The following is an 18,376-nucleotide window of genomic DNA, read 5'->3' as shown; positions in this document are numbered from 1 at the left end:
AGTGCCAGACCCTTGGAGGGCATTCTGATTCTTACCTTATTACGTGGTCGACTAACTGACGTGTAGCTGCATTGACGAGACCACTCTGATTATTTCTGTGAAGTAACAATGGCCGTAATTTACGCGAGTAGGCCTTGTTTATTTACGATAGTCCTATAGACTGGTTACAGAGTACGTGGCTACGGAGTATGTAGGAATGAAAATATGTGGAAAGTTTAGCTCGTAACAGTGTGGATCTAGTTTCTGGGGGTGGTTAAGCAGTGGACTGCTTACATCTCTCATAGACAAACTATGATGTCAATCTTGACCGAGTCCAAGTTAGACCGTTTCTCTTATTTAGGTGGGTGTGGTTGGCTTTAGACTCCACTTTGCATGTACTCTTTGTTTATTTCAAATGTAAACTCTCCGTAGATACAACCTTTTCAAGGGAATGGATGCTTTGTATTACATCGAGCTATGCTTCTATCATGTACGATAATTATTCGTGTATCCTTGACTGAAAACCCTCAGTCAGATCTACCAGTTGAGGGTTAGCTCGACTCACGTGAAGTTTAATAGTCAAGACTTACCTGCCGCCATTTACACACTTGTCAATCTGCTTTGCAATCTCCAAGCACTCTTCATCGTGCAGGTTCATAGTAAACACCTGAAGGGCGCGTGGTGCACCGTTGAGAAGCTCGAAGTCATCTGCATTCAATACTTAGAGAAATCCGAGAAACCAGTCAAATCCTCACAGAAAACTTACAGTCAGGTGCAATCTGCTTATCACCAAGTTGGAATGTGTCCTCTGCATCCACCTCACTCACATGTCCAAACGGAATAATACACGATGGGTACTAGAGCCGCAGTCTACAGTCAGCAAGTGCCAGAAAAGAGGATTCAACAGACATACATCAAGACAGTTCAAGAATATCGTATAAGGGGCAAAACCAAACATATCGTGTTTCACCGCGGTGGTTTGGGCGGGTGGCGCAAGACAAACATCGAGTTCGTGCCGGAGCCACATCTTGCGGTATGATTCCCGCAGCGCTGCCCTCCGCGTGTTTAGAACCGCCAATTTATCCAAGCGATCCAGAGCACTCAGATCCGGTAGAGTAGAGGGGTAGAATCCTCTCACTTTCTCGACCTGCTGCCTGATATGGAGAATACCTGGGATGATGGGCTCTCCAGACTCCAGGACATGGCTTATGGCCCTCGGATCTAGAGAGAAAATGCCCCCGGCTACTTCATTGAGCTCCATGATGAGGGACTCCTCCGTGGGTATGTGGATTATTTGGTGGCCCTGCGCTTCCAGCAGGCGCGTTGCTTCCGCGAGGGCCCTCCGGACAGGTGGGTGGAGAGGGAAGACGGGATGCTCACCGATGACTCCAATTTTGAGGCTTTGCTTTTCGGTCACCTCTCTCCATGGAATGTCGAGGACAGTGGAGTCATAGAGAGAAGGTTGAGTAGTAAAGAGGGTTTCAAAAAAGGTCTCTATTCCCTCTAGATCCAGACACAGTGGGCCGGCGCAAGAGAGAATGAATCGCATCCCGCTGGTGTTGCAGCTGCGCATTCCGCCATTAGGGACTCGCTGAGCACTAGGACGGAAACCATATGTTCCACAGCAAAGGGCAGGGATTCGCACAGATCCTATAAAGGTCAGTTATCGATACATGTACAGTCATCAAGAGACAATTCTCACCGCCGACGTCGGTGCCAACACCCAAGGGCGAGCCTCGTAGAGCAATAAGAGCTCCCTCTCCACCACTCGAGCCACCAGGACCAATGGCGGTATTCCAGGGGTTCAAAGTGCGTCCGAATACATTATTGTGAGAGTCAGTCGTCTAAAAGAGAAAGTATTAGTCTGACTATTTTAAAGTGTAGGGTCCGACCGTCGTACCATCATCGTCTGAGGTACGTTCGTCTTCACATAGATCACAGCACCAAGCTTCAACAGGATATCCACCAAGGGGGAGTTCTCGGTCGAAACCTCATCAAGAAACGCAACGATCCCAATGCTTGCATTGGTTCCTTTATAATGGAAGTTATCCTTGATACTGATAGGGAGCCCATGAAGAGGACCGACCAGTTGGCCATGTTCCCGAAGGTTGTCCAGATACCGCGCTCGTTCTAGGGCTTCTGTAAACATTGTCTCTGTAAGACATCCTACCTGTATTTGCAACATTAACACAATTTTCATTTATTCGGCCATCAGACGCCTCGACTAGGAGCGACCTACCAATTGCTGCGCAACTGCTGCACGCTTACAATACGCCAGGGTCACCTCCGCGGCACTCAAGCTGCCACTTGCCAACGCCGACAGAAGCTCCCGCACGGTATATCCTTCCGTAATCTTGAGTTCTCGCTCTGTCAGGATCCCCGACTTGTGGATTACCTTGGCTCGAACAAAGTCATTCTTGTTTTCGGCTAGAGGCGCTTTGAAAGGCGCCAGAAGGTCTTCTGAGACTCTCCATTCCTTGGGGATTTTATCGGCGCAGTCTTGCTGCTTTTTGGCTACCCGAGCCTGCCAGTTGGTTTCTTCAGTAGCTCCCATATTGAAAGCGCAGTGTGGACATGACATTGGGGGTTGGTTTCTATAGCCGCGGTTATATAGGTGTAGCGTAGAATTGGTTGGATATTTATAATGTCACTCGGTCGGAGATTGACGTGAATGTTTATTAAATTTATTGGGCCCCCATTGGAGTCTCAGACCATTATTTTCAGCCATTGTCCAATCATGATCATGTTACCCACCGCGTTAAACAGGGTGAAATACCTCGGATCAAGTTCACAGTTTCGCCGTCTCGGTTCGGTCTTTGATTAGTCGAATCGGCAGACCTAATGACTATCATGCTCTTTTAGACGTGTATTCAGATTGTATTACAAAACACAGTTTATAAGTTGCAGACTGTCGTGTTCTGTAGGCAACCATAACTCTGGGCAATCTATATTTCGACGGTTGATTCTTCTTGGAAATTGTTTCGACGTTTGAAATAATAATAAAAGTTTATTGTGTAAGAAAATGTGTGCAATAAAATCATATAATCTTCTAGATCGGCCTAATAACAACTGCCACACTCGTGCTAGTCAACCCCACCAGTTGTCTAGCCCTAGTAATTCGGTGACATCTGACCCCATCAATCTTGGACACAACAGATACAACAGTGGTCTCGCATCGGCTTGGTAGCTCCGCCTTTCACAGTGCGATCGACTTGGAGATTATTCTGAGGCTCTACTAATGCCCATCTCACCGTGCCTGTGATCGATGCCACTCGATCAAAGCCCAATGCCTGGAGGGGCCCGCGGGAAGCTGCTATCGCTGCTACCGTCTACACCAACCCTGCGCTTATACCCGCCGACGAGAGAGACGAGGCCCCAAGCCGAGAATGATAGCCATCTCTTCTGCCACCGGTGATGGCCGCGATAGTGCACTATCTCAGTTGCCTTTATTATTCCCTCGTCTATCAAACGCTACACCGCGTGGCGAGACGGCCGACGGCACCACTAACCCCGCAACTAGACAGCTGGCTCTCATGCCGATCCTGCGCTATGAGGGCCTAATCTGCGGAGCGAAAGAATACACTGGCCTTGGTATATGCAGTTTCTTCTCATTCGGTCCCCAACTGAGCAAGGACATGTACCGCATGATCTAATCTCGCGTGCGGGAAGCGCCAATCCTGCTGTTGAAAACTTATGCGGCGGTCACACGGGTGTTTCTCCGTTATAACACTAACCTGGATCCATGTAGTGAAGCAGAGCTGTGAAGCTGTGCTTCCACGTTACCGACCCTTCGCAATGCGAAAATCACCAAGTCCGACAATGTCTGCTGCCTCCTCTCGCTGGGAATGAGCTTGGTCACATTTCATCGTTTGATCTCGGGTATTTCAGCCAGTACAATCTGCAGGTTCACTTTATCACTCATCCAGCCGTTTTACGATTTAGGACAGCTGAATGAGTCGGAAATCACAGAGCTATTATGTCTCATCTTTCTAGATACTACACAGTCGCTATTCAGAGCCAGAATCCCGGTGATACAGTATCGATTGCCGCGACCCCTATAAAGTAGACCACCATGCGGGTCTCTGTGGATCATTGCTGCCTCTTCTTTATCGTGTCTGTGTTTTAAGTGCTGGGATCAGAACCGGCCATGGGAAGAAAATGCCTGTGGTCCCGCGACTTTGACAGCCTTCAACATAAGCTCAGAGCATGGGCGCCTAGTATTTCAGTCTGCTCTAGATCGCTTCTCCGAGCAGGAGATGTTATTCCTAGTAAAACAGGCAGACCTGCAACGCACAGCCGCTCTGCTGATCCTCTATCGACTTGAATATCCGTTTGGCGAGGGGGACGACGAGGCAAAAACTTTATCCCAATCAATCGTCACCGACATGGAGCATTGTCATTCTGTTGCCGGTCAACAGCCCCCAAATATCACTCTAGCCCTGCTTGTTGCTGGTGCAGAGGCGCAGGATCCGTTAGGGCGTAAACATATACTCTCCTTGATTTCGAGAATTAAGGGAGCACGGTTCTATCCGTTTATCTCGAACCTGAATATGTTTCTCGCCCGGATTTGGGCTAGTCGAGACCACGGGACCACACGATGGCTCTTTCATCTCTTCGAAGTTGATCCCGAGCTTAGTATTCCTCTTGAGATATTATTGATAATGATACAAGCGTTGAATGTCGTCGAATTGTTCTCGATATCAATTTTTGGGAGGAAGAATTAAACCTCTTTATGGGTATGTTGACGTGTATCGCATGGTATCCGGATATTCAGCCTCGGGGTATTTTACGATTTCACTGGTCGATAATCGATGGTGATTGGCTCACATGGCTTAGTGTTGTGACAACCTCCTGGTATCAGTGCATATTGTGGGGTCTGGACCATCTTCTATGGTAGCACTCACTCACAGATCGATTTCTAACCCCGCTAGAATTCCCGCGACGACGACATGATGGACAGAGATAACATTCAGATTGGGGATATCCTGTTATACACACCGCTAACAGGATTAGTCTGAACATAAAGCCCTTCCACCCCAGCTCAATATCGGTATATCGGTATGCATCACCGACTTAATTCCATTTTCTGAATTATTTTGCCCACAATGCGAAGCCAATCCCATGACTTAGGCCTCTCAGAGTGGGTTCCCACCGGGAACCGCCATGCTGGAAGACCGTGAGTATCCATACCATCAGTCTAGAGCGTATCTTAGACCCACTAGCGTTTGTTCCAATGGGTAGGCCATACTACACAACATGAGCTCATCTTGAGCCCCGCTCCATCAGACGATCCTGATGGCCCTTTAGTAAGAATGGCACTCGCACTGATTATAATTCTAAATACTCACTGGAAATGTATGTAAAACTGGCCACAGGCTCGAAAAGCAGTCAACTATGGACTCACCTTTACTTTTGTCCTCTTTACATTTGTGCTTGTTGATGTCAAAAGTCTCGCGTACAAAGGGTATATCAAGGAGCTTGACCTGACCTACACGACGTTCAACTTGGCTAGTGCATCCAATTTTCTCGGATTCGCGATATGGTGGCTTCTCTTGATCCCATGCGTACACAAGTTCGGTCGTTGCCCAATATACTTCATGAGCGCAGTGGTACAAGTTGTCTATGCCGCCTGGTGGGCGAACTTCTACCACGCCGGAGAGCTGATCGCAGTGAGCCTGCTATCTGGTCTTGCCATATCAATAAGCGAAGCTGTCATGATGAACCCTATTATAGATCTGTTCTTTATCCACCAAGATGCTCGCATGAATGGTACTTTTGTTTCCATGTAGAGTCTGGGTTCCACAGAAGGGCCCATCGCTGCAGGTTATGTCGTGGTGGACCAGGGATGGAGGTGGATGTGGTGGATAGTGACCATTCTACTAGGCGTGAACTTCATTCTCGTGCTTTTCTTCTTCGAGGCATCAAAGTACATCCCAGCACTAGATGGGCGGCCACAACTTCCCCGGAGGTAACCACTTCATCTAGGACTAAAGGGGAAGATAAAAAGAATGTTGCAGAGCCTATCACAACTCGTGTGTCTGTCGATGTGCAACGAAGCCGCAGGTCTATTCGTCAGCGTCTTGCGTTTGTAAATACGGATATCCCTCTCTTCCAACACTTCTACCAGCCGGTCATCGCTCTCTTTTTCTTTCCTGCGGTGGCGTATACCGCAGTTACTTATAGAACCGCCCTAGCCTTTTTCTCTGCGAGTTGTTCAGCAGGGTCGTACTTCCTCATCTACCTGCCCTACAATTTCAATGCTTCAGCAATTGGCCTATTCCATCTTGGTGGATTCAAGGGGTCGCTGCTAGCCACCTAACGATCCCTCCATTGATCGAGTGGATGGTTGTGAAGCTCGCCAAATCGAACAATGGAATATTTGAGCCAGAGATGCATCTGTGAATGAGCTTCCCGGCCGCTCTTCTCAACTATGACAGCATGTTGATCTACGGAATTGAGTTTCGGAGGGTAAATTTTTCAATCTCGTGTCTAAATACATTGCTAAGAACCTCTCTCTGATCGAGGGGTTTTCGCTGGGCTATTTTGTCTATGGCTATGGGCATGTCCAGGTTTGGCTTTATCGTCACTGTCGATGTTGCGTTGACCTATCTGTCCGACTGTTACCCAGGCGTTGGTTTATCATCCCCCGGGGACTTTTTTCCATCATGCGAGGAGTATCAAATTAAGTCACTGAAACTAACTTGGCCTAGACATCCTTGCTGACGCACTGATTGCCGTTGTCTTCCTTCGTAATGGTTTTGCAGCCATCATCAGGTTCGCCTTCACAGATTGGCTTGCAGGAATGGGCATCGAGAATACATTAATCCTGATTTCTATGACCGCACTCGCTTCCATCGCACTACCAATCTTCTAATGATCTATGGTAGGCAGGCAATGTTGAAGACAGCTGAAAATTGCTAGAAATTTGCGAAGCGACAGCAGGTTTGCCGTCATATATGACAACGGGCCTTGCTCGGATTCAATTTTGACTATGCAAATTACATCTGCCATTCAATGCATATCCCATGACTTAAATTAGCCTGCATGTAATAAGGTGCACTTTTAATTCGCGTGACTGTGGGAGATACAGTGTCGAAAGAAGCCTTGGCATCCTTAAGAAATACGGCTTGCTAAACATACATAGCTATTACTATCCAATTCGAACATCTTTATGTTGTTGCACTTTTCAGGTAGTACTTATGATGAGGTCAGCGAATCCGCTCTTCAGCCTATCGCACATGGAAAATTGATTTAAGAATAGTCAAGCTTCTGTCACTCTTTATCGATCTCACCCCAGTATTCAATGTGGCGGACTTTGTCCCCTGGTATTTGGCAACCGATATAGAGTAAAGTATGCTCAGCTCCTGTTAAAGCCATGCCTCTTGGGCCTAGCTTTTCTGTCAGCTTCTAGCGAAGATCAGTAGGTCACTAATGAGGCTGGCGTTGTGGATCATTAGACATATTATTAATGAGGTAGACTCTCCTGTCACCCAAATCCCTATGCACCGGTAAGACCATTTACCTGTACGGCAATTTTTCTATCATTGGAAACTGTGGCTAGTAGATCGAAATCAATCAGTTCCCCGTCTCCAAATTCAACGAGACCAACAATTTTAAGCTGGAGCGGAACATTCACAATCAAAGCGCTGGGTCATTCTCTGTTCCTTTCCATGATCCAGTTTCAGGTCATGGTACAGAACGAGAATATCTGCTGCTTTCAGCGATAACTGATATTTTAGGTAAGAGTCGGGATCTATGTCGATCCAGTGCCCGGACACTGATGCCTTGGCTGCTCCCAAAGAATTAGTGGAATCTTGTTATTTCTCGGATTGATGTGCACCTTAGACACAAAGCTTTTACCAAGCAGCCAACTGGGCCCAGGTAGACCTAATTATTATTCCAGCTCGAGATTGATTCACTGAGTTCTCCTATCATTACAACATAATCCGTCCATCCCCAGCTAGAACCGAAGTACCCCTGAGCAGAACGTTCGCAATCTGATCGCCACCCTCATTCCGGCTTACTGTAATATAGATGTCATTTCGTCTTCCCATCTCCACTCCCTGGATAATATGGTAGTCGAAGGGCCCTTTTCCAAGCTCCTTCGATTCACACAATGCTAAGTAACAGGCCAGCGCACTGGAAGCACTTCCTGTGCCCGGATCCTCCCAGCCGATGAACATCCGGGTCCGCAGCTTCCTGTATCCCTGTTCGTCTCTACCCAGATCGACGAAGTACTTCGTTCCTGTAGGACCCATGTTCCATCCTTCATCCAAGTGATCCGACGTGAAACAGTCGTCTAGCAAGGCACCAGAGACAGTAGCGAGGGCCTCCAGGCCCGGGAGCTGAGCAAGGACAAATGAGAGTCCTTTCACAATGGAAATTACGGGCGCGGAGCCGGTGATCGTCAGGCTGGATTGTACCAGTCCCCAGTGCTGATGATACGCAAATGGAATGCAGGCGCCCACAAGGCCGGTCTTGGTGTCTTGAGAGATTGGGATCGGGCCGGCCTTGGTGAGCAGCCTTTTCAGACTGCTCAGCCCAGTGGCGGAATACTGCTTCAGCACATAGTATGCGGTTCCGATGGTGGGGTGGCCGGCAAAAGGGATCTCGCATCTGGGCGTGAAGATGTCGATAATCACCGATTCTGCGGAGCTCAAATCATTGGACTGTGGTTCGTGCAGGAAGACTGTCTCCGAGAGGTTGAATTCTGTTGCAATCTTCTGCTTCGTCTCTTGCAAGAGAGAAGTGCGCTGCTGGGCGGGCACCCGCACAATGGCAAGCGGGTTACCCTGGAATTGGGTAGTGGTGAACACATCTACAATTGCATATTCGAGGGACATTTTCATTTGCACAAAATATCGGGTACTGGATCATGTAAGACAGGTCTAGAAATAAGTTAAGGAAGTCGGAGTTGGTGCTTTGGAGATCTTGTTTAAAACTGTCTTCTCGGCAATCCGTGTCCGAGCATATTTTGACTTCCACTGAGTTCCGCTCGGACTTTGTCCCCCGAGCGCTCTAGATGGTCCGCTATTATGGATGTTCATGATCTATAAAAACCGAAAACATTTTTTAAACGCGGGAAGAGACGTGAAAATTTCTCTTCTTTGCTTATACTCTAAGTCCTTCTCTTTGTTCTCACCTCCAGTCTCTTCTTTTTTATTCACCGTACATGATCTTCTTAGGACAAGCCTTCCTGAAAATGTCGGAAAAACACCCTATCTTCACCAATCAAGCACCTGCTCCCTTTCCTGTCTTTTCGCAAGCCATTGTCAGAAAAGATAGCGTATACTGCTCCGGCATGATCGGTCTCGATGTGAAAACCAACAGACTAGTCACCGGTGGAATTCAAGCTCAGACGGTTCGTTTCTCCAGTATACTCTTTCTTCCCCCTGAGGTTTGCATCTGAAACTCATATGGATTTATCTCCACAATCAGGATCAATTAGTCCGAAACCTGGAAGCCGTTCTCAAGGAGGCGCATTCTGGCTTGCAGAACGTACTCAAAATGACCGTCTACATCACAACAATGGATGATTTTGCCGCGATGAATGAAACATACGCACACTACTTCTCAGCTCCAATGCCAGTAGGTTGCTGATCCTGACATAGTTGGGTCCAAGGCTTACCTTTACCAGGCGAGGACTTGCGTGGCTGTCAAGGAGTTGCCCTTGGGTGCTCTTGTCGAGATGGATTGTATTGCGTATAGAGATTAGGTGCTAGTCCATGTTCCCAGTACAGCGCGGAGAGCTCAATGGTCACTATTTCACGCAGCTTGCATCTGAATCATGGTAGTGCGTTAGTCGACAGTTGATACGGCGAGTGCCTTTGATCCGTCGATCTATAATCTGCCGGGCGGTTGCTTAGGTTGGGAGAACTGGGGGTTAAGGATAAGCGAGACTTTCTGGTCTGGGGGAGAAAAAATAATTAATTATCTCTGGGAACTAGTTACTGTTCTTGATGCAGACGTTCTATGGAATCGGGGAGGAGATTGCGGGCTGTCTATGTACTGTAGAGGTGGGCAATTAGGGGTGCGGACCGAAGGAAGGTTAAGTCAAGTGCCCGCAAATTTTTCCAACACGGACAAGTTGACTTTCCCTTCGGCTTAGACGTCACCTGTCCGTTCCATTAAGCTACCAGTATCACGTCCCTAGCCACAAGGGAGTAATTTTTATTCTCCTTCCCGTGTAGACCGAATTGAGAAACTCTTCTTCCTCAATGCTAGTAATATCAAGATCCCACCCGCGGATATGACGCCCAGGACTGCCGGAAGAGCCTGTATGGAATGTAGACGGCGCAAATTGAAGGTCAGTCAGTTCCACCTCTAAAGGTCGCTGTCTTTGGTCGATTAAACATCTGGCTATTATTATCACAGTGCGATCGCTTGGTGCCAAGTTGTTCCACTTGTCAGCGGTCTCACAAACGATGCGACTATGAGAAACCAAACAGAACACCATTGACGAGAAGGTTAGTATGTTGAGTCGCGGCCGTCGGCAATTTCTCTAATTATACTTTAGATATCTGACCCAGATCGAAGAAGAGCTAGCGCGAGCTCGATCACTTCTTCAGGGAAGACACAACCAAAGTCCCCGATTTCCAATTTCGGAGGGTCCCTCACGCGAGAACAGCGAGTTTGTCGCCGTCGCTGAAGACCCAGTACATTCCATATCTCCGGCTAGCCCATTATCAAGCCACCAAGTAGCATCACAACCACACAATGATAGCAGCAAACTCCCTACTCATACAGGGAATGATGCTGGAGCGGGCTCGACGAAACCTCAACATGCGAGTAGATGCGTCCTCCTTCCACCCGAAGTAGCTCCTCAGGCCACTAGTTTGGACTGGGATGAACGAGACAATACTTTGCAGAATATGTCGGATCCGAAACCAAAGTCTTCAAGTGATGGCTACTTTGGTAAGCTTCGTTAAAGGCAACGGTGTCCTCATTCTTAATCTTATTCCAGGTGTCTCGTCAACGAGAGCGTTTCTTCGCATGACGGGTCGGCAGGATGAGCTGTATCCACCTACGATGATGACCCAAACCTCCGTCACAGCAACAGATCTGGTGCCATTGTCGTCTTTAGCCGAATATGTGGATGCATACTTCGAGCGATGTCACCCTCTCCATCCACTGTTGCATGAAACCGCCTTTCGCGCCCAAATGATGAATCTGTATCCGCGACCACAGCAGCAACTCTGGGAGATGCTCCTTTATGCGGTTGCTGCATTGGGTGCGTTTTCTATATCAACATCAAATCAAAATACCGACCGTGCTCTTTTCGACGCTGCGCGAGCAAGATTCTCCAACGATTTAATGGAAACAGGCAACAAAACTTTGGTCCAGGCTCTAACACTCATGTCGAGATATTTGCGCATACGAAACAAGCTCAACGCAAGCTATAATTACCTTGGGCTTGCCAATCGAGTTGCAATAAGCATTGGTTTGTTTAAGGAATTCTCGTCGGCCGATAGCAACCCGTTCTATTGCGAGGTTCGTCGGCGTGTGTGGTGGTGCCTATACACGTTGAACCTTGAAGACACCATTGCATTCTCCAGGCCACAGGACTTCCCTCAAAGCGGGGTCGAGGTCAATTTGCCCTTAAACATTCACGACCTGGTTTGTAGCACCCGCCAATCTACCGGTGCCTTATTGATATAAGCTAGGACTTAACCCCCAACACGGCCTTTGTCGGCGCTGAAGCAAATTATACGACCTTATATACTTATCTCAAGTTTGGGGCAGCCTTCTATTCGACTATCAGCACGGCCTATGCCAGCATTATCAGCGTTCCGTACCCCCGAGCGCGCCAATTGATCGAATATGATGACAACCTCGTTCGAGAATGGGAAGCTTCTCTGCCCGCTTTCATCCGTGAGATTGCTATAGAAAGCCCAAGGTATACCCTGGGCCATGCGGCTCTCTTCTGGAAATGTCTGAACTTTCGGATCCTGATGTATAGACCGTTCATCGTCTGGCATTTTATCATGCGACATCGTGCTGATCCACCCAAAGCCGCCGCTGATCCAGATAGTGTCAATACCACGATTCAACGATGCCAAAAAGCCGCGGAGGAGACCATTACTATGATCTCTGAATTCTGGTTTCAACAGCAGAGATCAGCCCTCGATGGCTGGTATGCCTTGCAATTTTTGCTTCCCGCTATCCTGATCCCCGCTCTCTGCATTCGAAATGAATCGACATCACCACACTCGGCTTCATGGCAAGACCAGATCCGGAAAGCTATCGAAGTTATGGAATCGATCTCATTGTTACTGGATTCAGCTGTGCATACTCTCGGCATCATCAAGTCGCTCTGTAATGGGGTTGTCCCCTTAGAGAACGAGGTCTCTTCTCCACACAACCTCCCTAAAGTTCTAGGCAGGGATTGGGAGCCATCTGCAGATGCGAATTATGACACCTTTTTCGAGGCGACTCATCAAATTTTGTGAGTTATTGGTCCCAACATTACTACGACAGTAAGACACATAATGCTGACATATGAGATGAACAGCCCCGAGTATCTCAATTTTGGTGATTTGACTATGTTTCCTGATCTGATTTGAACATCGCATTCCATCACATGGCAAGCTGGATAGGAGGAATCGTTACATCATGACCTCCTGAGAAACCAATATGGTTATTTTTCTTCTTGAACTCGGGGTATTTTCAATTGTAGCACTGTCGACCTAGCCCCGCTGGTTCTGTCTTAAAGGTTTATATTCACCAGCGCCCTGTCAATGGGAGTGCTTGACACGACTATACGCAAGCATCGGGTGCCACGATCTGTCGATAGAACAAGTCCACGCCGGTACACTTATGCTGTCATGATATCGATGACGCCGATGAAATCAAACACAGCCCCACCATATGATAGTGTATAATCTAGGATACAAATGAATATGTTCCCTAAGATCTCAACAGGGGTTCATTCTCCCCTTTTGCCAAAGCCGTCCTCTTCCCTCTTAACACAACTAAGAACAAGATCCCCTGCACAACCGCAAAAACCAAATTATCCACAGCCGCCCAGCCAACAAGTTGGTACCAGCTAGTGAAAGATCCCCATGTCCAAAATAAATCAGATAGATTATGATCCAGCCGTACACGGAAAATCCAGCTCAGACCCAGCACCGCGAATATCACGGCTTGGCTTGCTAAACCCGTGAGACTTAACGCTGCATGTCCGTGCTGCTTCAGTTCCAGAAGTTGGGCCGGTAATGCTGCGATAGCAAGTAGAGTCACAACAGGATTGACGAAGATCAGGTGTGAACCGAGAAATATAGCATCCAGCCAGCATTGGCTTCCACGGCTCGCTCCGCAGGGGTTTGTGAGGATATAAAGAACTGCGGCAAGGAGAGAGATAGATAGGAAAGCAATATATATTCCTATAATGAAAGTTTTGCGACGTGGGTAAGCTGGGGAGTAAAATATGCCCAAGAAAAACCTTACAGGATCAGTATTTGTTATTTTGCATATTGATATGTCCTCACAATGTAGATGATAGTCCCCAGGTTACAGCTAGCTGGAGGAAATTCAACCAGTCCCCTGCATTAGGCGGGTTATATATGAAGAAGTCTGAGTCTCCTGCTATAAAGAGATAGGACATGGAGATGGTAAATTGTTCGGTTGCGTTTATAACATTGCAAAGTAAGTAGGCGAGGGAGATGCCCATCAAGTCCCCATTTTGGCGGAGGCAACGTAGTTGGGGCCCGAAGGAGAAGATAGAAAGGATTAGTAGAAGGCTGGAACAATTAGATATTAGTTCGATAAACATCAAGTGTAACTTACATGCGAAACCAGTTTGGAACTGTGGAATTCATAGTCTTACTTACAGTTAGAGGTATATTCTAGGGGAAAGAGAAACAAAAGGAGAAGGGAAAATTAGAAGAGATGAAATTAGTTATATAGAGCCCTGGCAATACAACCCCACTTACCCGAATCCTCTCATAGGACCATGAGGACTCCACTAGAATTATTCTATTGGAGGTTATGTACCATTTAATTTTACAAACTCAAGGTAACATTCAATGCCTGCACATGTACTACTTTTGCGGTTAGTCACACTATAGTGAACTCTACAACATTGCTCGCTGATACCACGATAGCTGGTTGCCCCTCATTATCCCTGGGATCCACAACTTCACCACTGACCCGGCATGGTAGCTTCACTGTGGTCTGCAAATGATCTTCTTTCATACCCCAGTTCCACCAGTCAATTACTCTGTCGGTGAACTCGTACTTAAAGACTTCTCTTACCTTAGTGTCAGAAGGAAGTTCCAGTCTATCCGTCCGAGTCCATGACTCTCCCGGCTGAAGGCTAATAAAGTCAACGTGCTGGCCAGGAGAAAACTCAATATCTGGTTCGTCATATATCTGGTATGGCTTCACCTCGGACTTGAAGTATTCCCATCTCTGGCCACGTTGCCGCTGAAGGTTACCCTCGAGTAAGTTGATAACATGTAAAGTAATTGGAGTGAAGTCCCCTGGTCCCTTGGATGAAGAATGTTAGATGGCATGGACTGTCGCCTTTTTAATCTGATCCCTGGTGAAGGTTGGAGAGCATTCAATATCCACACTGAGGATCGAATCTCCTGGACTAGACCCACCTCACATACTATCAGCCTTCGAGCAAGACAATTAGGAGGGCTTGTGGGGGAGGAGGAGGGTGGACATACACTCTGGATAATGGCTCGCTGGGCGGCAAGGGCTCGGGAGATGGAATGATTCGCTCCCCTTCCTTAACAGTAAGCGAGAGATGAGGATCACCCGCAATAAAAAAGACACGGCTCTCGTCTTCTCAATTCCATACCCAGGTGATTCTGAATATTTCCCCAGTCCCAGAGAGATGTCTCGCCCTCAGGCCAGAGTAGCTCATATCTCTCACCTGGTCTGAGCGCATAGTGATACCGTAAGCCTAGTGACGATAAATGACGAGAATTCCCATTCGGCTGAAGTTCAAACAGATCCTGACCCGGTCTAGCTATAGAAAGCACGTCAGGAAATTTTAACGTCCCCTCCTCCACCCTAACTCTTTCCAGTCCGTCTGAAGTGTGGTGGAGAAGGACAAGCTGAGCAGCGGGTACAGTCGGGGCATAAGGAGGCCAAAAGAAGATACACGGACGAGTGGCTCGGTATCATCTCGGCGCAGGACCACTTCAATCCCAAAATCTGACTCTGAGACCAACGTCTCTGGTGCTTTCAACTCTAGAGAAATCGCCGGCGTACCAGACCTGTCGCGTTGGGTTTGTTAGCTGTTACTCGCTTGGGTAGATAGGTTCTCTAACTGTTGACTCTGTTCTGCTAGTTGCAGATAAGGTCCAAAATCGTCACCCATGCTTCCTCACTCGAAGTACTATGATGCACTCGAAGTAGGAAATACGATTCCTTTGACGCTTACCAATGGTGTTAATTATGGCCCCACGTTGCAACACTCGGCTTCAAGTTGGCTGACCTACAATACTACTCCGAATCAGGAAGAAGTTCGACCTGTCAGTCTGAGCCTGATAGTTCTATGATAAGAAAGACCATTGTGGAGTACTCGGGGAACTAGGCAGAAGACTAGCGGAGCCCTACATCAAAATACCATTACTACAAGCGTTCGCAAGCCGTGGTCACATTAGTACTTAACGAACATAAAAAGAGCATATGTACAGGGAGATCCATGTTTATTCCACAGCATTATTGAGGCAGAATCTTATTCCAGACGTGCGACTAAACCGATACCCGCAACCTTTCCTTGGCGAAGGAGGTGTTCTATAGTAAACACTGCCTAAAAATATCTCGGTGAGTTTAAACTTTAGGTCCCTTCGGCAAACCAGACAAAACTACATTGAAATAAAGTGGTGGTTGCGCAAAGACGCTCTTATCCCTCTAGGAGCCGGGGTGGAGCGATGGACTGCGGATCAATAATCCATCCGTTGCGTCTTAGTCAGAGCTCTAATTCAACCGCTGTTCTCGGTTTAAGGGATAAGTTCAAGGTGACTGGCACCTAGATCCAGATTTAAATACCTACAAGGGAATATTGGTGTACTCCGTTCAGGGATTGGACAGAGCTCTTTGAGTATCCATAAGCTGTGTTGCTTTGTATGGCGATCAGCCGAGGACTGGTACGATAAATCCTTGAAGCACTTTCAGTGGACATACATTCGTCAGGTAGATATTGACAAATCGGGAAGCACCATAATAGGTCAATTATATTTTTGATTCCGGGACGTGCACATGCTATAGGATTACCGTATTTCACAGCTAAACCTCCTAGTATGAGTAGCTCTCGCAGACTCTTTATTTAGCCGTGCTCACACATTACCATTTAACGAACATTAAAAGTATAAGTACACGAGGGATCAAGTTTGTACTACACACTGATGTGCATTATAGGGGGGTGGAAATTTAGTCCAGACGTGCGACCAACTTTGTACCCGCAACTTTTCCCTGGCGAAGGAGATCGAGACCTTCACTGAGATGGGACAGCCCGCCCTCGATCTGCTTCAGAGGAGGTGGCCGCAGTTGATGGCAGAGTTCGTGCAATGAGGCATAAAACCGACGTAGAGCTGCGTTGTCGGACGGGCTGGCCGAAAATCGAGGTCCGACAGGAGCCAGCCACTGCCATGGACGGTTGAAGGCCCCATAACCAAGGAAAAACTCCACTTCCACCCCGTCTACATTCTTTTTCCCTGTATCCAATAGTGTAATCACCTTGCCCTTTGCCTGGCGCACAACCTTGACGCAAAATTCAGTCGAACCGCCTTCGGAAAAGCAGTCCATGGCTCGGCTCATCTGCGGATACGCCCTGGCGATTTCTTCTGCTGCGGTTGGAGATCGGTAATCAAATACATCATCTGCTCCGTATTGCTTCACCAAGTCATGGGACCGTGGAGATGCGGTGGCTACGACCTTCAAGCCTGCCAGTTTGGCCACCTGAATGGCGTAGAGGCCGGCACTAGTGGCACCCGCATATATGAACACCGGCGAGTCACGATGTCCTCCTTCCTTGCCTCCGTCTGCCCAAGGAACATCCAGGCGAGCATTGAGCGCCAGCACAGCGGTGACGGCAGAAACCCCATACGTGCTTGCTTCTTCATCGCTCACAGCGGGAGGAACCTTCCATGCTAGGTCCGCTGGGACCTTGAGATACTCGGCGAACGAGCCACGGTCAGAATACAAACCACCATGGACCCAACCTGCTGCTCGGTCCCCAATTTTCCAGTTGCCGGGTGCATTGGATCCCACCTTTGCAACAGTTCCAGAAAAGTCGCAACCGATAATAGCCCCTTTATGGGCGAGAAGATCAACATGTTTGAAGTCCGTCGGATTCAGAGCGACAGCTTTGACGTGGACAAGGATTTCTGAGTCGGATATGGTTGGCGTAGGAACGTTTTGCACCTTCACTCCATCTCCGCATGGTTTACCCCAGACATAGTTGGCCAGTCGCGCGGTCACTGCTCGGTTACCCACCACTGCTCGCATGGAATCTGGTACTGTAGTAGACATTATGGATCCGATTTACTTGGGCCAGCAATACAGTGAATGAATCGGTTATGATTCCTGGTCGTTGATGTCATATACCCACTGTTAGGTCAGGAGGAATGCTAAGTTCTGGTGAAATAATGAAAGTCGTTTTTTGTGATCACGGCACACCTTGGCTATATAATGCTAGTCGCCATGACAATCAATGACGCCAAATTCCACCGTCAAGAGAAGCTTCAAGGGAAGGGTCCGTTCGAGCTGCCCGGACAGAGCCATCAATCGGGGGAGATGTTCCTCCGACTCGCAAAAGAATGACGGGGACATCGGTACGCGACCCACTTTTCCAGCCAATTCTGATGCTACCTACTACATAGCAACTATTTTTACTAGTTAACTTAATTGCATCACAGGAAGTGGCCCATCACCTGAGCTTCCTTTGGTCTGAGCATGAAAGTTAAGCCCAAACATATGGCATTCTGGTCGAGCCAATGTCCACTTTTCTCAAGATATCAACTCCCCTTGGCTGGTACACCCCCGGTTTTGAATAGACAACGCTCGTTTCTCTCGAGATAGGACCGACCCGAGACCTTACACTACAATAGTGTAGTAAGCAATCCTTAATGTTGCATTACTACGGCATGTAACTGACAAGAAGAGGTAGAAAAAAGTAGCAGAACTTCCGGTCGTAAAAACACGAGGTTAATGGTCAAGCCGCGATATTTCACTCCACACCATTTCTATCCCAACGATGTTCTTACCCCTAATTTGATTGCCGTTGAGCACTCCAGCTGCGGTAGTGATCCGCCAATGTCTCCTCCAGGGGCTGATAGACAATATTCAGCTCCTTCAAACTGGGGCTATTGTTAATCTTAAACTCGATACCCTGGTTCAAGCCGAGCCACTTTTGACTCAAGCCAAGCAACGGCCCCATCAT

At 47.8% G+C, this 18,376-nt stretch overlaps 7 protein-coding genes across 7 annotated transcripts; 3 read left to right on the top strand and 4 right to left on the bottom strand.

The window, feature by feature from the left end:
- Positions 1–396: 396 nt before the first annotated feature.
- BDW43DRAFT_263256 (putative general amidase) lies at positions 397–2,564 on the bottom strand. The gene is made up of 7 exons (XM_032040528.1): positions 2,219–2,564; positions 1,880–2,149; positions 1,682–1,823; positions 893–1,629; positions 746–836; positions 570–687; positions 397–516 (listed from the first exon to the last, which is right to left on the bottom strand). Exons 1-7 carry the CDS (start codon positions 2,558–2,560, stop codon positions 507–509), a joined length of 1,710 nt encoding a protein of 569 aa, XP_031905039.1. The 5' UTR covers positions 2,561–2,564; the 3' UTR covers positions 397–506.
- A 1,164-nt stretch (positions 2,565–3,728) lies between these two features.
- On the top strand, positions 3,729–4,138 carry BDW43DRAFT_154080 (uncharacterized protein). The gene has a single exon (XM_032038504.1). The coding sequence runs from the start codon at positions 3,825–3,827 to the stop codon at positions 4,038–4,040; it is 216 nt and encodes a 71-aa protein (XP_031905038.1). The 5' UTR covers positions 3,729–3,824; the 3' UTR covers positions 4,041–4,138.
- Positions 4,139–5,142: 1,004 nt separating this feature from the next.
- BDW43DRAFT_297121 (uncharacterized protein) lies at positions 5,143–6,853 on the top strand (the record flags this gene model as incomplete). The annotated part of the gene is made up of 7 exons (XM_032044326.1): positions 5,143–5,155; positions 5,221–5,285; positions 5,355–5,748; positions 5,785–5,947; positions 6,043–6,279; positions 6,387–6,466; positions 6,690–6,853. 7 exons carry the CDS (start codon positions 5,143–5,145, stop codon positions 6,851–6,853), a joined length of 1,116 nt encoding a protein of 371 aa, XP_031905037.1.
- Positions 6,854–7,592: 739 nt separating this feature from the next.
- BDW43DRAFT_306886 (PhzF family phenazine biosynthesis protein) lies at positions 7,593–8,822 on the bottom strand (the record flags this gene model as incomplete). Its single annotated transcript, XM_032046128.1, has 2 exons — positions 7,593–7,768; positions 7,955–8,822. The coding sequence occupies 2 exons, from the start codon at positions 8,820–8,822 to the stop codon at positions 7,593–7,595; spliced, it is 1,044 nt and encodes a 347-aa protein (XP_031905036.1).
- Positions 8,823–9,181: 359 nt separating this feature from the next.
- BDW43DRAFT_297119 (uncharacterized protein) lies at positions 9,182–12,428 on the top strand (the record flags this gene model as incomplete). The annotated part of the gene is made up of 6 exons (XM_032044325.1): positions 9,182–9,340; positions 9,418–9,567; positions 10,354–10,445; positions 10,496–10,893; positions 10,943–11,595; positions 11,643–12,428. The coding sequence occupies 6 exons, from the start codon at positions 9,182–9,184 to the stop codon at positions 12,426–12,428; spliced, it is 2,238 nt and encodes a 745-aa protein (XP_031905035.1).
- A 222-nt stretch (positions 12,429–12,650) lies between these two features.
- On the bottom strand, positions 12,651–14,875 carry BDW43DRAFT_321250 (uncharacterized protein; the record flags this gene model as incomplete). Its single annotated transcript, XM_032049298.1, has 4 exons — positions 12,651–13,420; positions 13,467–13,759; positions 14,041–14,358; positions 14,861–14,875. The coding sequence occupies 4 exons, from the start codon at positions 14,873–14,875 to the stop codon at positions 12,886–12,888; spliced, it is 1,161 nt and encodes a 386-aa protein (XP_031905034.1). The 3' UTR covers positions 12,651–12,885.
- A 1,275-nt stretch (positions 14,876–16,150) lies between these two features.
- BDW43DRAFT_321248 (zinc-binding alcohol dehydrogenase family protein) lies at positions 16,151–17,707 on the bottom strand. Its single transcript, XM_032049297.1, has one exon. It carries the CDS (start codon positions 17,464–17,466, stop codon positions 16,366–16,368), a length of 1,101 nt encoding a protein of 366 aa, XP_031905033.1. The 5' UTR covers positions 17,467–17,707; the 3' UTR covers positions 16,151–16,365.
- Positions 17,708–18,376: the final 669 nt, after the last annotated feature.

Source organism: Aspergillus alliaceus, assembly GCF_009176365.1.
Source record: "Aspergillus alliaceus strain CBS 536.65 unplaced genomic scaffold BDW43scaffold_4, whole genome shotgun sequence".
NCBI lineage: Eukaryota > Fungi > Ascomycota > Eurotiomycetes > Eurotiales > Aspergillaceae > Aspergillus > Aspergillus alliaceus.
Note: the sequence above shows the minus strand (reverse complement) of the source record. Positions and strands in the feature narration are given on the sequence as shown.

Bases quoted from the DNA above. Each gene is read 5' to 3' on its own strand.
- BDW43DRAFT_154080 (XM_032038504.1), top strand. From the start codon at position 3,825: ATGAGCTTGGTCACATTTCATCGTTTGATCTCGGGTATTTCAGCCAGT.
- BDW43DRAFT_321248 (XM_032049297.1), bottom strand. From the start codon at position 17,466: ATGTCTACTACAGTACCAGATTCCATGCGAGCAGTGGTGGGTAACCGA.
- BDW43DRAFT_263256 (XM_032040528.1), bottom strand. From the start codon at position 2,560: ATGTCATGTCCACACTGCGCTTTCAATATGGGAGCTACTGAAGAAACC. The intron at 1,630-1,681 runs GTGAGAATTGTC...TGACCTTTATAG, and splicing joins TGTTGGCACCGACGTCGGCG to GATCTGTGCGAATCCCTGCC. The intron at 688-745 runs GTAAGTTTTCTG...TATTGAATGCAG, and splicing joins TAAGCAGATTGCACCTGACT to ATGACTTCGAGCTTCTCAAC.